General features: G+C 41.3%; 3 protein-coding genes across 3 annotated transcripts; 1 reads left to right on the top strand and 2 right to left on the bottom strand. All coding sequences in view use genetic code 11, as the record gives it.

Annotated features, from left to right (window-relative positions):
- Positions 1–1467: 1467 nt before the first annotated feature.
- EGR_05230 (WD repeat-containing protein 63) lies at positions 1468–7644 on the bottom strand (the record flags this gene model as incomplete). Its single annotated transcript, XM_024494479.1, has 7 exons — positions 1468–1575; positions 2282–2562; positions 3137–3391; positions 3671–4055; positions 4635–4997; positions 5455–6966; positions 7588–7644. The coding sequence occupies 7 exons, from the start codon at positions 7642–7644 to the stop codon at positions 1468–1470; spliced, it is 2961 nt and encodes a 986-aa protein (XP_024351100.1).
- Positions 7645–9149: 1505 nt separating this feature from the next.
- Positions 9150–10523, top strand: EGR_05231 (Sodium/potassium-transporting ATPase subunit beta-1; the record flags this gene model as incomplete). The annotated part of the gene is made up of 6 exons (XM_024494480.1): positions 9150–9243; positions 9277–9420; positions 9697–9974; positions 10051–10110; positions 10177–10247; positions 10328–10523. 6 exons carry the CDS (start codon positions 9150–9152, stop codon positions 10521–10523), a joined length of 843 nt encoding a protein of 280 aa, XP_024351101.1.
- Positions 10524–14019: 3496 nt separating this feature from the next.
- Positions 14020–15297, bottom strand: EGR_05232 (hypothetical protein; the record flags this gene model as incomplete). Its single annotated transcript, XM_024494481.1, has 2 exons — positions 14020–14279; positions 15216–15297. 2 exons carry the CDS (start codon positions 15295–15297, stop codon positions 14020–14022), a joined length of 342 nt encoding a protein of 113 aa, XP_024351102.1.
- Between the last annotated feature and the right edge of the window lie 5903 nt (positions 15298–21200).

The following is a 21200-nucleotide window of genomic DNA, read 5'->3' on the forward strand; positions in this document are numbered from 1 at the left end:
TTTTCAGCGAGTTTCTGTTCGTCCCCACTAGACTTGTACATTGCTGCGACGACTTCATCGAGCAGCTGAATGTCCAGCGGTTGCGAGAAGTTTAATATCTGTGCTGCCGTAGCTTCTGTAAGCATCACTGACCTACAACAGAGAAGCACGAAAAGATGCATTAGAGCTGGAGATATGAGGATCCAGCCAACAAACTTATATAAAGATTAGATCTTGTTACGTTTTCATTAAAAGCACAGAAATCAAGAGGGGCACCAAATAAACATAAAGAGAGTAGAAACCGATGAAGTATGATTAAGCTGGGGCTGGAGTGGGCCTATGCATTTAAATGAGAATCTGTCAAAAATTTGCAAATTTTGCAATAGATAGACGAAATACTCGTTCGCGAAGGCCTTTGATATGTTCGGGGTGTAAAAAGGCTCAATTACAGAAATAGCTTTCCAGGCAGCTACCACCAACCAACGAGACGACAATATATAACCGGTTTCAACTGGATTTCAATGAACGAAATGCGCCCCACTCTGTTCAATCGCTTAAACATAGTTCATGATTAAAATGTGGAAAAAAATAATAATAAAATTAACTTTACAGCACAAATAGTTTTTGAAAACAAAAGAATGGTCATGATTGTTACGCTTTGCAGAGTAACACAACAAACACTTTTTAAACGGACACGATTTTTGCAACTAGAAGTCTCAGAATAAGTACAACAGAATATTTGACAACATCAAGTAATACAGATTGCCCTGTTTCAAAGCTCAAGAGGTAGCAAAACAACCCTTATCATGGCCGAGGCCATTCCACGTTTTGTTCAGCCGCTTGATTTGATTAAGCTATGCGGCCTTGCATTACTACTCCTGTAGCTCACGCCTTTCGGGGGTCCTTAATCCACTTTAGTATGTCCTATAATTGCCCCGAGGAATGCTGTGAATTATGCATTGGCAATCAAACTACTGGTTTCTTTGACATCAGCTAACACACGACGGCGAAATTATAGAAATCTCACCGGGCTATAATGCTTAAAGTCCCAAGGCGTCCAGTGCTTTGCAACTCGCCGAGTAAACTGCACCGGCAAGTAACTTTCCGAGTTGTCAAGTCTTTTATTTGTTCACATTCACCCATCGCAGTCTGTTTCCGCAAACCAGTAAATTGCCCAATTGCGGGGTTTACAACTTAGTAGTATTCTTGTCGCGCAGGCGCTCAGGCAGAAGATGCGACACTCAGTTAGCAAACTGTGCAAGCGCTTACAGAAAGTTTGGTACTTTGTTGCTGTGCTTGATTGCAACTTGACATAGCGATTGTAAGAAACAAATCGAGACACTTTGCAATTGGAATGTACTTGTAACCGCTCAAAGCATAAGAACCACGTGGATAGAATACCTAGTGAGTAGAGATAGCTGAAGTTACAAAAAACGCAGTGCAAGTATGGATGAGGTAAAACTGGAGAAAGTAGAAACACTTCCTCCTTTAGGCTGGTGTGGCTTCCACCTCTTCAGCGGTGACCTCGGTATCCCCGTAGAGGCCGAGCAAACGCAGAAATTGGCGTTCGTCTGCCAAATATGCATCGTATTCAGACTAAAAATTGAGCCAAAAAAGGAGATAAACATTTATGTCACAGGTACAGTGAGAGATTAAATTGAGTTGTGAATAACGTGCGGAAGCGCTCAATTTAAGTACCACCAATTCTGCATACTAAGTACTTTCTCATCGAGATATTTTCCCCCTACTTCAATTAATTCGATTGGTTAGGTGATGTAGGCCCCTAAAGGTGGACTTGAAAAATGCAAGGAAATAGGAAGAGCGTCCAAGATGAATTGAGGCCTTCGATCTTACAGGTTTTAACAGTTATGCTACTATGGTGGTACTAAATACCATGTTCTCTTACTCTTAATTAGTATACAGACTTAACGTGTGCAGCGGCGGCAGTGCGACCACAAATACGCGGATATTCGCTGCTTCAAGTACAGCAAGATAATGAGACGTCTAATCACAGTAAGGCATCTCAATGCGGTCGGCACCATTGACAATGCCGGTGCAGTACCACACTGGCAATTCCGGTGACAATTCATTCAAAACGTGGAACCCCTAATCCAGGAGGTATGATCTACGCATCTTTAACCCGTCGTGTAATTGTACAGGAGGGAACACCGCGATACAAGAGCAATGTCTGTGACTTAAAATCCTCTCTTCTTGGGAATCTTGAAATTCCCGGATCACCTGGAATGCGGTTATCATCCGTTTTAAGAATGATTAATATCTTAATTAAGTAACGTCATCGAACCCGCATTTTCTGCATCTTCTCCGTTGCACTGAGTTCCGCAACTGTGGAAATGCCAGCGAGATGTTTGTCCTCCGCTTCTTTCTGCATGCGCTCCTGCTCACGCCGTTTCCATCGGCTCACTACATAGGCACGTCGACGCACCTCACGGTCTATGTAGCCTGTCATCGCTTCCACCTCCTCTGGTCCGCCAACTTTCAGCCGATGTGGTATCTGTAGGCAGGAAGCAGGGGAGTAATCTACATTAAGGGATGCCTGATCGTGCCAACCGACGATGAGGAAGCCTAGAGAATTAATGGTGATAAAGTTGTAGAAAACTTCTCCCTGTCTTTTGAACGGCCGCGTTATTTGTGTACAAGTTAAACGAGGTCAACGTTAATCCTCATTATTTCATCATCCTTTAATTGATGTCAATAATTTTAGCAACAATTTTTGGAACAGTGACGATGGCACACATTTACTGATCTGACAGTGAAGATTAGCCATCTAGACATTTTTTAACTTGTTTGATAAGAAGTCTGACAACCAGCTGAAGAAGCTACACAAAATCATCCCGAACAATACCGCGGCAACCGAAGCTTGGAATAAGCAAACATCTGGTGTTCGACACTATTTTGTGGTTAAGCTCCGGACATAAGGTTACTATAGTGTGGGGAAAGCAGTTCCAACCAACAAGTGAATCTGCTCCAATTTTCGAAAAGGCAACTGTTTGTGCACTATTGAAACATTGAAGAAGGTAAAGAAGTTAACTTGAGATAAAAAACCAAACCTGAGAAAAAATCCGGAACTTTAATACCATACGGCCTAAATACAATCTCAGAGCAAGGTAATAAGAATGATTGTATGTTTACAACCTACTTACGAGAAGGATCTTCAGTGCTCCGTGCATGTCCCCAACAGCAAGAAAGTGTTTCCGGACCTCCACTTTAATTGATAGGGCGGTGAGAGCGGAAGAGGATACGGTATGGAGGATTGCTGGTTCATGAGTCTTGTCTAGAAGGTCCCATGCCTCTAAAACTCCATCGGCACGCATAATGTAGAACACGGAGGATCGAGAAGGGGACCAAAGACCACCTGAGAAAGGATCATACCACAGATCTTGAAACGAGTGACCTTAAATATTAACCAATGGTATCCATGATCTAAATATTTTTAAGTGGAACAAGCCTCAGTCGAACACTATTGGGTTTTGCCTTTTTTCCCTTTTTGAAGGGCTTGTGAATAAAGAATTTCCTAAGTACCTTTAAGTTAAATTTGCATGGAGATGGGAGGTTGCTTGGAAAATAGGACATGAGTGCTTAACATGAAAACTAGAAGGAGAATGTTTTGCAGTGCCACTGGTTATCCAAGCTCACCAAGTACGCTACTGATATCGACAATAAGTAGACACACCAGTCGGTGCCTTGGCGTAGGGGGCGGAGCAGAGGAGAGGCCCCGAGGTGACATTCTCCTTCCACAAGGACCACGAAAACCCGCCCACACAGAGCACCACCTCTGGCAAGAAGGGTGATCGTGCGATATAGACGATGGGACCGTCGTGTAATTGTGCCACGAAGCTGGGCATTGGAGTCTGTCGTTTAGCTGTCTTCACGTCTTTCTGCGGCATCCAGTCCACGCACACCATATCCCCATCTGCGGTGCCCACAAAGATGATCGAATTGATGCCATCCAATGGTTGTGCTTTTGGCAGTCCTACGCGATTTGGATCATTCTCTGAGGCTACCTTTTTGGCGACATTGGCTTTCAAGTCAAGCACTGAACGATCGCCCTGTCTCTCCTGAATAAAAATCGGATGAAAAGGAGTGATATAATGTCAAATTGATCACCTTTGACGCAATAAATTAGTCTTAGAATCGAATTCCATGGGGAATAAAAGAGTTATTTAACTAGCTGCTTCAGCGCTTCTAAGAATGTCTACTCCTAAATGCGCCAACTGGTCAGTGAAAAAAAAAGACACAGAAGAAGGAAGACCGATGTGAAAGACCGCATCGTCAGAGAATCACAACAAAAACACCAAGGCATTTCAATCACACATCAAATTTTACCCTTAAACATGAGACTGGCATTAAGAGCGTGGTAGCAATGAGAGGTAAATGACGAATGCGGTTCCGATTATTTGACAAAGAGGCGCTTTCTGCGAAATATATTCGCTGCAGAACGTTGCCAAAACTAATGGCAGGGGGTTCTATCCAAGTCAATAAGTTGTATAACTCTTGCTACCTGCGAAAATTTCCTTGCTGTAATGGAGTCAGGGAGTGTTTTCCGTCATATTGCCCAATTCATTTCTTATAATACTGGAGAGGACATACAGAGCATGAGAAGTGATTGGACGATCGTGCCTCGCCTCCTAACTCACTCGAATGCAGAAACAAGTGGGACAATGATCTGGTGCATTGTCGGGTCGGAAGAGATTGACATGAAGCAAGGGCTTCCACTTGGCATCCAGTGCATTGAAGGTCGCTGGGACATCGTGTGGCATAACCATCTGGTCGCGTGTCTTATCCACTGCCAAAACACATTTTTCGGGCCGCAGATCCCACACAAAGACACCGCCGTCGGTCGCACAGGTGAGTAGCTGCACACAGTGTTGCGACGTGTTCTCGTAGGTCAGACCGGCTCGGTCCAATTCAATGTGGTCGGGCAGCCATTGTAGACAGGTAATAGGTGTGGCGTGCGAGGCCTCTATGTTACTAGTTGCACACCAGGGCATCGTCGGCACCTATAAGGCACCTTCAAGTTCAAGTAAATTAAAGGGTTCATGATGTCCCAGTAGTACCACACACAATTGTAAGTGGCGAGTATACCATGCGTAACAGTCGGTGTGTATGTCGTGGACCAGTTCAGACATTCTTAACCCGGATGATTAGCGGAAGTTGCTTCCAAACCCCACGATTATCTACCGATGACTTCGAGTACAGTAGGACAATTCGCAGACGATAGGCGGTTCTTTGAAGTGATGGCGCGTTTAACTTGATCACGTGATCGTGACACTTATGACCCGGACTTCCAACTTGGTTAACGAGTGAAGTACAGCCCAATGAATCAGCCAGGCTCAAATTACGTCAAATTTACTTGACATTCTACCATAGTACGAAATAGAATGCAAACGCAGATTGCGCCCCAAATTACTAATTCCAAAGTTACTTATTTATTCCCAAATAAGTTTATGAACCTACCTTCTGACTTTCATTCTCATCGAACTGAAAAAGTGGCAATTCTTGTTTACTCTTTAGCTTCTCGAGCACATTGGTGAGGTCATATTTGGAGATATCCCACAACACAACCTCGCCATTGTTGCATCCTCCCGCAACAATGTGCGGATCTGTTGGATTGAATTCAAAACATAAGATATCCTCCGGGGCTAGCAACAATAATTGGGGTTGAATGGGATCGTAGAGACTCCACACAATTATGTAGGTTGGCGTCATCAGCACACGAGATAGCTGATTCACAAGTTCATCATAAGGCAGTCTCTCCACTGTTGACATTGCTAATAAACCCTCAATTTTGGGATGCCATTCAATGTGAGAGATAGCCTTGTCTTTAGCAAACCGCAGATCGGAAAGTGTGAGAATCTCCTTAAAGTTGTTTGCCGACTTATTATCATAAGTGTCGTCACTGACACCTAAATTGGCAAAATCGTCTTTCAGGAAGTTGAACATTAGATTCTCCTTCAAGCCCTGTTCAAATAAGCTAAGAACATTGCTTAAACCGCTGATAGGCCTCTGTGATAGTGTCTTAGTAGCACTAGTCTCCTTCTCCTCCATTAAAGCCAGACGAGGAATATACTGGACCACCTGGTTCCGTGGATAAAGCCAATCTGTGTTGGTATAATGGTCACTTCTGCTGTTAACACAAGTGACTCCACGCTCGAGTTCCATGACTGGGATTGAGAAATTCTTGTCCTCGTAGGGTTTCACTTCGGTGTAGGTTGGACCCTCCTGATGCACATTTAACTTCCGTTTAGCACCAAATTCATGACGAGGGCGCTCAAACTTGCTAACAATACGGGCTCGTGTTTCCACGCAACCCTCTTCTAGAATCTCCAAATCAGAACCCTGATTCGCCCAAGGATGCTCAATGCTAGGAAAGACCCAAGTGACGTCATCATCAGCTTCTTCAATTACATCCACCACGAGATCCTTTTCATTCACCTCTAGATCTTCTAACCGGAGAGTGTTATCCAAATCCTGAGAGAGGATCATGATAAAGTTGCCATCAAATTTCATCTTCTCATCCACGATGAAAGTGATGAACTCTCTGGGGTATTCAACAACCTTCTCCTTCACCGCAACCACGAGAGCGTCAGTGGATTCGGTGTGTTCGAGACTTCGAAGAAGGCTCTCCTTTTCGACATTCAGTCCGATGTAGACGGCGTCCTCAGGACGATCCACCATAGCGACGGAGTCGGCCACCGACACGTCGGATTGAAGAGCTGCCAGGGCTGGAGTCATGCGTAAATTAGCAATCCTCTCGTTTAGCCGTGTAATGGTTTGTGCACCAAAGATAGTAGTTTGTTGTAGGCCGTTAAATTTGAAGACGAGCACGTCGTCTTCAGGGAGAGTTTCCTGTGCCATAAAGTCATTAATGGCTTTCTGATCGTAGACCTCCTCCTCCTCCATTGTGCTCATTGACTTTATCAACTCATCCTCTGTCAGATCAGGCAATGTAGAATGTTTTGGTGTCTTCTGAAAGTGAAAAGAGGATGCTTTCTTGAGATTTGGTGAAGGCGTCTACTCTCTGATTTACCCTAAGCAGGTAGACTATGTTCTGAAACTCGTCTAGGATTCTGTACACTTTCATACAAACCCTTTAAGACTATTACGGTGAATAAAAACCTTATATTTTATTTTAACATTATGGTGTATTTAAACAAAGCAATCATGCGACATTAAGCAAACTGTCTTTGGAAACGTTTTTAAAATACGTGCCCTCATTTTTAATGCGCTTTAATAAAAGGAAAAACTCAAATAAAAGGAAAAACAGTAATAAGAGGAGCAAATGAGTTGTAAAATACATACTCTTGCTTGAGGTTTGCCACTTTTTGCGGATTTGGATCTAGGATGAGTAGAGGCTCGTTTCTAAAAGCAATATGTAACTTACAACACTATGTGGACTTTGAAAATAAAAAAGTTGTAGCTTTAAAAGTGTCGTCTTTTGTCTAATAGATGAGATACTTAAGAGCAACGCTAGGTAACTTTGACAACATTTTGTCCCTTACAACCTACTTTCTCTTCGAGATATACAAAAAGTAAATTGGGCCAGATGTCACTGAAATAGTCAAAGAAATTTGGTTGCAGAGCTTTTACCTTTGTAGGAGATTTGGCTCCCTTTTTTCCTTTAGGCATTGATGACCTAGATTTCATATTCTGCGAAACAGGTAGAATGTCATTACCAAAAAAGTTGAGCAAAATGCAGCACAAATGCACAACATGTAAAGCAATTCAACAAGACTAGATCAGGGTATAATGACAGTTTAATCTCTACATCATAGACGCCGCCTTATACAAAATTTTTTAAACATTAACAATGGTATTTTTTCACATGTGAAATGTGCATTAAAGTACCAATGGTGTACAACTATCAAGCTGAAAATACGGCATGTTTTTACTTTGGCGACGCATAAAAAAGTGCTTGTCATCGCGCAAGGTACTGCAACATTCGTCTTTTGCTTTCCTAATTTGAAAAAAATCAAACCATTTTTATAGACATAAAGTATTAGTTGCAGCCGGCTATTTGATTAGGTCGATATTTCAAAAACAAGGACAAGTGGACCCCAAAATACTGTTGTAACATGCAGATCCAAATAAAAAGCATTAGAAGTGTTAACCAAAAGCAAGTATACAAAATAAAAAATGAACAAAGAAGCGCGCATTAGCCACAGCATCAATTACACTACATCAGTATGTGTTGTATTTTAAAACCCCAGGATTTGTATCTGTTTAATGCCACGATTAGTAGGAAAGTCAAAAAAGCATTTAGCTTACAGTGACTTTGCAGATATTCCAAAATTTGCATAAGTAATGCAACCTACAGATTTCTAAACTTCTGTTCTTACTGTCAACTTAATTGCCTCTCACATTGACAAAGAGCATCTCACTTTAACTCTGCTCTTATAAGAAAAATAAACAGCCTTCAGTTCATAAACAAGTGACAGTGGAATTCCTTCCACGAAAATACTAAATTAATAAGACAGTATGGTGGCAAAAATACTAGGTCGTTTCCATGAGACCATTAAATAAAACACGAGCTCCACTATTGCGAAATCTCTTAGCGTCCTTTCATAAAAAAGTAGACAAATAAAGGTAAAGTAATGCATTACTACACGATTGTTGATATTGCTCAACATTATGTAAATTTAAATTAAAGTTGAAAAAAGGCCAAAGTTATGTAATTGGCAACCAAAAAGCCTCAGTTAAAAAGGATCAAAGTAGAATAGCCCAAAAGCAAATCAGCAGATATGGCACGCAGTGGCTAGCTCTTCCCAGTTTTCTAAGATATACCCTTCTAAAAAGTCGGGATATGACGACTACATAAAACAAATAGCTTTTTTTTTCAGCAAGCTAGGTAGCATAGAACTGATTTGTAACAATAGTCTTATATGATTTTTGATCTAGTATAAAAATCGTGCAAATGTGGTTTTTAGGGACCAACTGTTTCTTGAATGCATATATTTCCTAGGGAGTGTGAAGTCTACTTTAAATATAAGTAAGAAAAATAATAACAATAACGAAGCGTCCTTTTTTCATTTTGTTTATCGACAGTGTCTGTGGCGTGTGGTCTTGATATTTATTTTGTTTAAAATTTTGAAATCCTATTTATACATGCGACCTTATTCAACAAATGCTTTCGTTCGTCAGACTTTTGGAGAATGGTTCGCTGTAGCGAGAGGTACCGAAACCTTGGCTTGGCAATTTTCAACCCTAAGGAGAAGAAGTTTTGTGGCCGGACATGCAGGAGCTGGGGTGTGATCCAATTTCGCTTTTTGATTTGTTTAGCCCTAATTTTTGTTTATTATCTCATATTCTACTCTTGTCTTGCTGGATTTTGGATCGGAATGTTATCCGTGCTTATTTTTGCAATGATTGACACGACTGTTCCGTCATTAACAGGGATGCAAAGTCTGCTTAAATTGAATCCAGGTAGGCTTAATGGATGTGAAATTGCTTGTAGTGAAGCTAAAAAATATGGCGGGACATGCTTTTTAGCGTTTCTACTTTAACTAGTTTTATAAGGAAATATTTTTGATAATGGAACAACATGTGATTTTCTTATTGTTAATAAGCATTGTTCATGCATAAATTAATAGCAAGCTCTACGTAGTATAAAATAAAATTGTAGTAGTGTATTTGGTGGGTTATTTTTTTCTGTAGGTATTTCGCCAATGTACGCCTGACTTGTTTATTATCTTTTTTGAGGCTTGGGAATTCTGCCTCCCGTGGATAGCGAGGGCACTCTTATTCAACTGACTCTGTTTGATAGCAAACAGAAGCAGGACTACCTGAACTTTATGCAAAGTTACTTGATGGGCTACAGCAATATTTCAACTAATTGCGACTTTGAAAACGGTACTAGAATAAACTCTTCAATACTTGAGCCTTGTGAATTCCCTCTCTCTCTCCTTGGCCCCTGTGCTGATCCAGCCGACTACATAAATTCCCATAACAACTTTTGCTTTTACCTTAAGCTCAACAAGGTATTGTTTCTTAACATTACTCTGCCTTAACTTACAATGAGATAATTTTGAACACTGCAACCTTTTCTCAACTTAGATCTATGGATACCTTCCTGACATTGAAGGAAATAAGATTCCCATTCAATGCGGTCCTGCCGTGAGTCCCTGATTCTCTTTTTAAGGATTTCATTACCATCTACTAAATCTACAACCATTTGAATAGAATTCTTTTGATGGCGCTAATCTTGGTCAGCCAGTTTACTACCCGTCCGTCAGGACCGCTAACGGAACTTTGTAAGTTATCACCTCACAGTTCTTTAACATGCGGATCCATTTGTATCACAACGTAATTTTTCTCCTTTTTTCCTCTGCAGTGGCTACTTTTCTTCTGTTGCCTTCCCATACCTTAATCAACCTCACTATCAAGTGCCTCTTTTGGCTGTCACCTTTCCTGACATCAAGCCAAACACTGTTGTGATGGTATCTTGCGCCGTACTCAATGTAAAAGACCAGGAACCCTTCCGTTTTGATTTGGCCATCGATATGGACAGGCCAATTGCCCTGACTTAGGAGTCATTCGCTCTCTGGCACATCATTGCTTACTCCATTCTAGTCTTCTGCGTCTCCCTTTCACTTCTCCTTCTCTCTTCCCGCCTTAGTAATAATGTGGATGTGATAATCGAAGTTATTCTGCCACCAAACCCAGTGTGAACACTAGATTTTATGCTCAAATTATCAAATCCGGGCCTTAAATCGTGTTGTTAATAGTATGGATTCTAACATGGCAACAAATCCCCATTTTGCCTGTAAATACTCCATTCTGATCGCTCTACCTGATTGTCTATTTACGTATTTATTTACTTTGAGGAAATGTGGTCAAATTAAGTTTTGCACTTATTTAAATTTAGGGGGGAGTTGGTGGCAGTAACTAAAAACTTTGAAGTCACCTTTGCAGTGACAACTTTGTTGCCTTTTTAATCGTTTAATCATATTAGAATTTGTCGCCGAACCTAATCATGACATTGCTGCGACTTTGTGCAATCCGCGGACGAGAGACCATTGTCATGGAAGTCGCAAAAGTGGCCTATGTATGCAGATTTTTTACCAAAAAGTCACGTTTTACCACAAAGACCGGTACAAAACTGAGCTTACCTTTCTGCCAATCATGAACTGCCAACGGCTGTTTGTGTAGAGTTCGTTTTGAAAATATTGCAAAGTGGAAGGACGCACCTGGTCACTGCAACACCTTTAGAATGTAAAAGCCCATTAAATGTACCCAAATGCGTATTAAAAGTTAAGAAACTGGCAAAATGGAACTTCCTGCATAAATCGTTAATGAAACTGTCATATGCCTATCAATTGCCAAGGTGGAGTGGCCTATGATCGCAGATGATGAGGGCATGCCGAAGGACTCCATTTTACTGTATGTGTGAAGTTGTGATTAACTTTCCCCTCTAGGCCATCTTCCCATATAAGGAGGGGGATATGTGGGGGTTTACTTACCATTTTAGCATTCTCGATGTCCACACCCCAATCTCACGTCTACTCGAATCGAACCAATGCCCTCATTTTCAGTTTCTTAGTGGGCTTCCCTTTTGCCTCTCGACAATCCAGTCTTCAATAGTCTCTATTTAGTTGAAAAAGAGGCAGTTAAGTTGCACTTTTTATGGATAATATGCCTTTCTATTCGACATTTGGATATCGCACGTGTCTCATGGAGAAAAAAGTGAAATTTTTAGTGGGAACTCTCCCTAAACATCACTTATCTCTATATACTTATGCTTGCAAGAGTTGACGAAGAAGTCATCTAATCACCACTTAGTAATTGTGTTAGGAACGACTATATCCCATTATCTCAGCGGAAGATTTTCACGTAGACTGCCAAGTTTACGGGAAGTGGAGATTCGTCTTAAAGGGCCGGCTCCCAGATATTAAGCCTCACACCATCAAGAGGGGTCTCCATGATAAATGGGCTTGGAGTCCTACAAAGAGCATTAGTAATGTGCAAACAAAGACCAGACAGTGTTGGTTCGTCTGGTTTACTAGGCTTGGGAACAACGGTAAATTCTGGAACATGGCCCTAGCCCCATTGGGCGTTCTCCATGCTGTTCTCTCTCTTAATTTGGCGAAATTCTCTTCTATATCATCTTCAATATACAAATACCACTACCTCCAACAGGTGTCATATACTTTTCGGATCATAGATTATGCAATATGGGAGAAGAATGATGGTTTATGCCATGTCGTGTTTATATAAAATCGGCGCCATCATTTCAGTACACCAAATCGTGGATAAACAAATTACAAGAGGCCTTGTTATGACTGCTAATGTCCTCATCTCACAAATAAACAGGATTCTTGCAGTCGATCTCCGAGCTGCCAGAGTCCAGGTCAACTTCCCTGCACTCCTGCCTACCCGCTTGCCTGATCATAAGTTCATTCTCATGTCATTGTCCTCATCAAAGTGCAACCAAGTGGCCCCGTGCAGATGGCCGTCAATGCTGCCTTCTAAATTCATCACCCTCATTTTCTGTTGCTTTTTCTTTCTACTGCTTTTGCAGCAGATTTGCGCAGTTTATCCTTAATGATATGCACATTTTAAGAAACAAAACACAACGAACAAGTTGACAGTATTTTTCATTCCTTTTGTTAGTGTTTGCAGAATGGTTGCGGGTAAACAATTTATTGGAGATTTCACCAGGACATATGCCATCAAATAGGGTTTAAGTGGCATGCTTTCAATACAATTTCGGCACCTTTTTGACCAGTTTTTCCCTATACTTGTGATGACACTCATCTGCATAAAAGTTCAGCTCAAGGGAACCAAGCGTCACCTAACTAAAAAAGGAGTCCGAATTAAACTACATTTTGATCTAGGCGAATAGATTGGCCTTTATTTCACCCTCAACCTCGAGGAACACGATCACGGCTGTGTTCAGGGTCACATGGAATGCACCAACCGGAGGGTGTAATGTGATGGCAAAAACAGCGATTTCGGGTGTAAGTGCAGTTTGAAAGAGTGCTATAAAACCGAATATTTTGTGCGTTTAATGCTTCCTCCCCCAGGGCGAAAAAGAGTGAAGCAACTTGTGTTACTGATCTGCCAGGACACTAATGATGGATCCATAGTACCCGTTTCAAAGCCATACATACATACTACTGAAGTGAGAAGAAAGATGTGGGTGTGTAAGGGACTCGAGTCCTAGGTTCCTATGGTTTGGGAAGCATACACTCTGATTCGTTCTTGTAGTCACTTGTCATTTGCAGACCCATGAGGGGCTGGAGCACATCTTAAAAAGGTGGATAAACTGTGCAGCACTTAGCTCCAGTGAATTTGCGACGTAACTGTGGGATCGGCCACTTGCATCAAATGTCAGTGTCAGCTTACAAATCTGAAAGGCTTTTGAAGGCGTACGTTGAACTCACGACTTTGGGCGCCGTAGCTATTCATTGGAAGGTGCTATGACCTGTCGACTCAGTCATGATCACAGCGCATGATGAGGCGTGTAAGGCCTGGAGCGGACGTGACTCGCACACACCTAACGTGTTTACATGAAGGTCATTGGCACTGTGGAATCGCACAGATCCAATTTCACCAGTCTTTGTGTGTTTATATTACTTCCCCTCAAATGCATCATTTTGCAACACTGGATAGCAAAAGTGCTAGGCCCTAAATGAAGCTGCTTATTCAGTGGTACAGTTAATAAATGGAGCAATTTAGGAGTGGATAGACTATATCCACTGAGAATCTTGTTATCAAGGCAATCTCTAAAAGCGTTTTCCTCTAAGAACTTGGTGAACTCAGAGTTTTTTGGGGGAGGTGGGTAAGCGGGGATATTCCTGCAAGTCGGTCATAGGCCTCCTTTTTTATTTGCCTCATGCGACCGACAAATAGTTAGTTGCTTGAAAGAGGATGAAACTCAGTTGAAAGCTTCATTCAGGGATCATCGACCCGTTTCAAGACCGAGGTTGAGAGTGAAATGAGTCAGTAGCAAACGACATGTTTAGTGTCACCCTAAGGACAACGACAAACTGGTCACAACTGGCTGGATTGCTCCGAGTCACCTCAGTCATAATTATAGATTAAACGCATTTGGCTTATTGCATGGTCCTCATTATTCAAGCTAAACCATCCTTTTTTTTGTTTTTCTTGCAAAACAAAAGGGCAAAAAGATTGTGTGACTTGGAGTAATTGGATAAAACACGGGCGGGATTTACTAATGGCGATTAAAGTGGGTTGGACAGTTAAAGTGTTTAACGAAAGGAGTCGAACAATAGTCGTAAAATCCAGCAAAAGGATGGGAAAGCCAAGAGAATCCTTATGGTCTAAAAATGTTGTTGGAGTACAGAAGGTCTGGCACACCTTCGTCAGAGAGTTATACAGTCTGGTGGAAGTAGAACCCATTGAGGTCGAAGAGCCCGCCTAGTTAAGCGCACCTTACAGACACTATCGAAACATTCGGTAAGTCTGCTTATTCTTTGACGTTTCATTCCCAACTCTCCCCGGAGTCCTTTTTTGGCTTTGATCGCAGCAAGGTAGTCAAGTGAAAACTAGTAAATTACAAGATGAGGTCGAAGAAAATGGTAATTTGCGTCAGGAGGGAAATACTGCACAAGTCGATAGGTGGTCTTGGATCCCACGTTATCTGCTGGGCTGACCTTGGCGGAAAAGATTAGCTTTTTATCTTGTATTTGCCTCCAGGGTAAGTTACGGGCGCAACTTTGTGCCTTTCAGTGAGGTCTGTTGCTTCTCCCCAAAGGTATATGATGCTTTAACTCAATCGCAGTGAAAATCTACAAATTTAGTAAAATACAATAGATATTAACCACCAAAACGTTCGATACCGCATCGGACGGAGTCTTCTGCTCCACCCACTAATGTGGAGTCTTCAGTTTCCTCTGCAGCTCTAGTGAGACAGCAATACAAAAGATTAGAGGGTTTGGGAGTCCCTAGGCGTGGTCTGCTAACCATGACGTCAAGTGGATATTTGGCCTGCGGAGAATAAAGAGTCCTTACAATAAAAAGAACCAAATCACTATAAAACGTACATCGGAGGCGGCGCAAATTCATCTCAGACAATTGCAGTATTTCCGGTTGCCCATAAGATGTTTATTTCTTCGAGTTAGATGACCAAATAGAGTTACCAAAACAGGCTAAAAGGTGACGCATATCTTACAGCTTTTCCATTTTCAAAGCATCCAAAAACACTCCGTTTTACAAAGATTCATTGGCCACGTCCAGTGCGATGTAGTAAATCTAACTCCCAAATATAAAAAAGAAACTGTTTGTGGTAAAATTTGTTGATGACGCCAAAACACAATCAAGAATTTGCAGAAAGTACATCAGAAGTGGCCAGCGTATACATGGTAATGCACCCTAGGTAAGACGAGCATTAGCGCCACAAAGATTTACTTATTCACACTCTTAACAGTAAGGCTCACGAGATTATTGACAGTTCATGTGTATCCTCAATGTATACTCATTTATGATTTATCCCCTGGAAGAAGTCAGCCCACTGCCTAACATACCAAAATGGACAAAAGGAGATCGGTATTGAGGCAGTGGACCAATTGACGATGGTAAATGCGCACACCCTGTGTGGAAAGGTCAACACCAGCAATGGCGTCAATGAGGACGGACTTCCGGAGTTTGCATCCGTCTTCAAATGGCGCCACCCGAGCCATGGTCGTTGGTCCAAGCCTTACAAAGAAGTGCCGTGTCCTTTCACTTCTAATTTTCTAGGATGTGCAATGTGACTATTAATTACAAAGCAGTTAAGACTCAAATAAGCGAAGGTTGATGCAGCTTTGTCAAACTATGACACGACAGTCGAACAACTTCAGATCTCATCATTTTAAGACCAACCAATGTGATGTAAAAGTGGTATGCCGTGATAAACAGATTTAAATTTGATCACGCATTTCAAGGAGGGACCTTCTTATTTCACTGACGCATTTCACAGTCTTCAATAGGCACTTTTTTTGACACTTGCTACAGCTGTTAGCGCTTACATTTAACCAGACATCAGGTATCAACTCTGATGTCAGTCCTCTCAAATAGTCCATTTCCAAAATAAGCCTAGCCTACAACATCTCTTGTATCAACACCCACCAATGAGTTCATTTTGTAGGGGCTCATTTTCAAATTCATTAGAGATTTTCAGCCAACTTATTCATTGCTCAAAAGGAACTTCTTCGATATGTTGCAAATCGCAGCAAAAAAAAATCACCTAAAGGTGATAAAAGCTATAAAAAGAGAAAGTAAAGTATGCGGAAAGAAAAGTGTTTAATTTGAATGTACCATATCAGAGATTTAAAGTTATTTATCGACCTTGAGTGAGAGCGCTGTCCAAATATGCAAATGAACGGATGAACAACATAAAAGAGTAATATTTGATAGTATACTCTGAGATGTCGGAGTAGCGACAAAGTAGTAGCATAAAGAAACTAGTTGTATAATTTCTAAAAGGACAACTGGCCTTTGAAACTAACATTTTTCCATAAAGGGACCACAAATGAGAAAATTTGCCACTGCGAAACGCTCCTTAACGGGCCCCCTAAAGCCAATGCACGCATTTACAGGGTAGTCTTTATTTAACTCTAGCGCGATGCGTATGATGATAGGCATCAACAAGCTCCCACATTGAAGCCCCGACCACCGAGGTCATGTGTGTGCACATCCAACTAAGTTGTCAGGTGGCCAAAAAGTTTAGGCCATTTTTTTTTTTTGGCGTAGCCCGCTGTAATGGCTATTTATAGTTGGTAGAGGCTTATGTAATACATTGTAGCGCATGAACGTGTGTCAATGTACCTGTACTTTGCCACTTTTACCCTATATTTATGTTGTAAAATATGAATTGAATCCGATAGGCGTAATTCGAATTTGCCTGCTTCAAAAACCGAGTTTAACTAGTTTCTAGAATAAAAAAGAGCTTTTTGCAACATTTGTTTAACACTTAAAGGAGGTCCAATTTCAGAGCGGACCACTCGAAAGTGTTTTGATCACTTTAGGGAAGAGTCCTCAACTTTGACAATAATGAAGAAGTACGTGCTGCTATTGACAAATTTACATTAATTGCGCAAAGAAATTCGCAAAAGTTTCCGTGTAAGTGAAGCTTATCCATACACCCTAACAGACGGCAGTGAGCCGCCAGGACTATTATTTTCCTCACCCCATTCAAATGCGTTCTGTAAGTACACCGTTTTCATATCATTTGCTCCCTAGCTGATTTGTGATGAAAAATGGCTGTTGCGCTTTTGCGTCCCAAAATTAAGTGAACAAATGTTTCCTTGATTATTCCCAAACGATCCATGGGCAGACCTTTAAGGTATGAGCTGCGCCACCCTTGGAAGGTTATACTTGTTTCAGGTGCAGTTCACGGTAGACGAAACCCTTCGCTTTCTAAAAATGAAAAAACCATTACGGCTGTGAGAAATGTCCTTGTAAGAAACAGTCATGGCTAGTCAATCAGTCGAAAATCAGATCCTACTCTTTTTCCTGCAGGACAGCTGAAGACCTCAGACACCGGTTTAGGGTGTGGGGTAGGAGGGAAAGGAGAGGGATATTACCTTGTCTCTCCTTATCCACCGTACCTGTTGACGACATCGCCCCCGCATAAGACTAGCTTTTGACAACCACATAGACTACAAAAGACACAAGTGAAAAGTAAAAGTGAGACAGAAACGGAGGTTACAAAAAGTCCAATTTTCACCAATCTTGTAGACATGAGAATTGCATAAAAGGGTAATTCAAAGCCAATTTCCGCCTTGTTGGAAATGGACTACTAATTGTGATGGTGCTTATTCAATGGAATAATTAATGTGCAGATCATGCGGCGGTTATTTGACTTTTGCTATAAAATTGGCACGAGATTGTGGAATATCTTTCTACTCTTATTGTATAAAAAATACTTAAAAATAAGAAAAATTGGCAAGGAATAATATCCAACGTGGGTTAAAGATGACAGTTTTCAGTAGTCAACTTACAAGGCATGTAGGTTAAAACAAAATTTTTATTAAAAATCGTTCAGCACAATAAATTAGCGTCCAAAACAGACATATCATCATTAAAATATTTGCGCTTTCATCAGCCAAACCCAAAAATTTTTCTGAGTTCAACAGCTTGAATTTATGTTTAGCTTGTGACGCCTTTAATTAACACTTCCATGTTTTCCCATCAGTGCAACGGAGGAGTGTGATTTGACGGCATGAAAAGTAGCTAATTTTCCATTCAGAGACAATAATCATCATAGCTTTGTCTTCTGTTGAGATGTCAAAAATTGGTGTTATTTTTAACAGGAGGTTAAATTTAGTTTTCTACGCGTTTCCTTTCGTTTCGGTGGCATGGGTGATTACCTTAAAGCTGTTATTTAGACTATCAATCAAGCCTGCTTTCACATTGGCAGTGGGTTGGTTATTACGCCTCGGGGAGCTGCAAATCTGATCCAAGTGTTGAACAGCCCCTATCTCTTTGGCCGTTTAATAAACCCAAACGTCAGAGCAGGAAAGTGTCTGATGTGGAGTGCTAAATCTACACCAATTCATTTCAGAAGGGATAAACTGGTGTCCAATTCCGGCTAATTTCGAATTTGGTTTGTAGTAAAATTAAGGCTAATGAAGGGAGTATACAAAGCAATGAACCAGCAGTGACTCTAACCAAAGATTTACCTTCTATATAATAATCAAAGAAGAAAAAATTTTTTAAGCCACCTAATTGTAGATGTTAGTGGACAAAACAGCTGGTACGCCGTGCATGCTCGGTGTAGATCATCGACCAACCTTTGACACAAACCTCCAATTGAACTCGTCCGCGATGCACAGAACTCAATCATCAAGAGCTCTCACCAGCTATATCGCGTGTACTAATGCTAATATGCAACATTCCCCCACCCTCATCTCCGAGCCTATCACGTGGCTATCCTGACCTCATCAGAAGGGTCGTTGATGTTGAAGCAGAAGAGTGAGGTCTAGAAATGGGCTGAACTTTATTGGATGTATTTTTAATTTTGCGAGCCCGCTAGTCACCCTAATTTCATCCTCTACCTTGGTGCTATGTCTAGAGCATCTCCCTACATCTCCGAGCATCTTTCATGTAGTTTCATCTCTTCACCAAAACCGTATAGGCGAAATTACTTAGATCTGTTACTTATTGATAGTTATATTTTGTGGTAATTTACCAATAAAATAATCAGCTTGAGGTCACTGGGGCAACTATGAATCACTTCTACTGTGATAAACCATGGACCCACTTGTAGGGTCACTCCCGAGATGTTTCGCATCGTCGGTTTCAAGTAACAGGCAGAATTTAAGGCAAATTAAATCTGTGCCCACTAATCATAGTTTGACAGTTTAAAGTTAACCTTTATAGCTGTTTGCACCGCCCTACGGATGCAAATTTTTAATGGAACTCTGCTTACTTGAACGAGAAAAATGTGATTCTTAAAGTCCTAGGTAATGCAGTGATGAAGAGTACTTAAGCAATAAATTAACTTAGTTAATAAATGAAGTAATTTAATAGACTAGTTTGATTATCGGCTGTCATTTGTTTTGCCCATTTAATAAATTTATTACTAAAGAACTTCTCTTAGTATCATTTAAAAGTAATTACAGATCAAATATTGTCTAGAATTCTTGATTACATCTTAAAATAGACATTGCAATTTATTAAACACCCAAATGAGTGAATATTTTCGCACATTAGTGATGAGGCTTTTGAATGGTTCGTTCAAGTCTAACCTCTTCACAATCTGTCTGCTGACTAGTAGTTTGTTTGAATCTCTTTTGCAGAACTTTACCAGTTTGTGACTATTTAGCTCTCCAAGACCTCTCTGAAGACGAAGGAAGACATAACACTGGGGTGGAATATGTAGTATTGACGTACGATGGGCTTGTGACTGCTGGCATAGTCTGGAGGCCAAGCCCTCCAACGGAGGTTTAATAGCGAATCCGAGAGTTAAACAAACAATTAAAATACTACATTGTATCTGATTCCATACGTCCACTTGCCCTCTTGCAATTTGGTCTTCGCGCTTTCAGTGTGCGGCTCTACTCATCATGACACTAGTTTTTCGGGCCGTTTGTGCGTTTATTATAAGGCGCCTTTCAGGCTCATTTGGATCATGAGGCCTTTAAAAGTACCTTAGCGTCCTGCTTCCTCTATAAAGTCGTAAAATGTCGTATCGATGTGAGATAAGAAATAGCACTGATAAACAAACTTTGCAAGATCAATGTCATAACCTCTCAAGGCAGAAGACGTACTAACGAAGACTGACGTGCCCTTGCTGTTGTGCACACATTTAGGTCCACTTCCTTCCTTGGGCGTCCATCCTGGCATTACCACCTGGTAAATGCTTTAGAACCGTCCACAAAGCAGGAACGGCAGTCATTTAACTTGCAAGGAGAAGAGATGACATTTGATTCTAACATTATTGACAAATTTTGGAGATTCCATCGTAGCCAGGGTTTTGTTTCCCTTTTAGCTACATCAGGAAGATGGAGAGGATTCACTAGTTTTGCACTGTTTAAGGCTTGATGACGCCCTACAGGTGCATTGTATGCTCCGGTTGCAATGCAAAAGCAAAATATGCTTTAATGCAGAATCTTTTGACAACAGGCGTGCTTTGAAGTATCTTTACGACGCTAATATTTTACATATACTTCTACCTGCAACCCTATTCTTACCTTAATGTTGTCCAGGCATCGATCTTGCCCTTGCATAAGCATCGTGGCAGTTGTCACATTATTCAAATGTGGTGTCGCTTCAATTGTTAATTGCCTTGAAGATAGGAGGCATTGCCAAATGTGCTCATGGTTCACTTGATTTTATCTACACCGAGTCTACAGACTCAGCCATTCGCAGTGAGTGCCTTCTCTCAGACACTCCATTGACTAGCTGGTGACAGTGGTGAACGAACTCGACATAAGAGTGGAACGACCCAGATTGCATCCCCTAATTGGTGAATCCAAGTTTTGTGAAAGGAAGACATCTGTTGTGGATGACCGATCTGCGGTGGTCGTCCTCTAGCCCACCTTTAATTTCGAGTTCTGTACAGCAACTGCTGATGGGGGAAGACCAGATTCCAGCGAATAACTGCCGATCTCCAAGAAAGGGTCAGTGTAGATTTACAATCAAAAAATTTACATCACATTCCAATACCCTAAGTGTCTTCTTCCCAATGTTCCTCAAAATGCAAATGGCGTAGGATATGCGCCTACCTCACGGCATCATTCGGCTTCCAGCGCAAGTGC

The sequence above is a fragment of the Echinococcus granulosus genome, assembly GCF_000524195.1.
Source record: "Echinococcus granulosus chromosome Unknown EG_S00037, whole genome shotgun sequence".
Classification (NCBI taxonomy): domain Eukaryota; kingdom Metazoa; phylum Platyhelminthes; class Cestoda; order Cyclophyllidea; family Taeniidae; genus Echinococcus; species Echinococcus granulosus.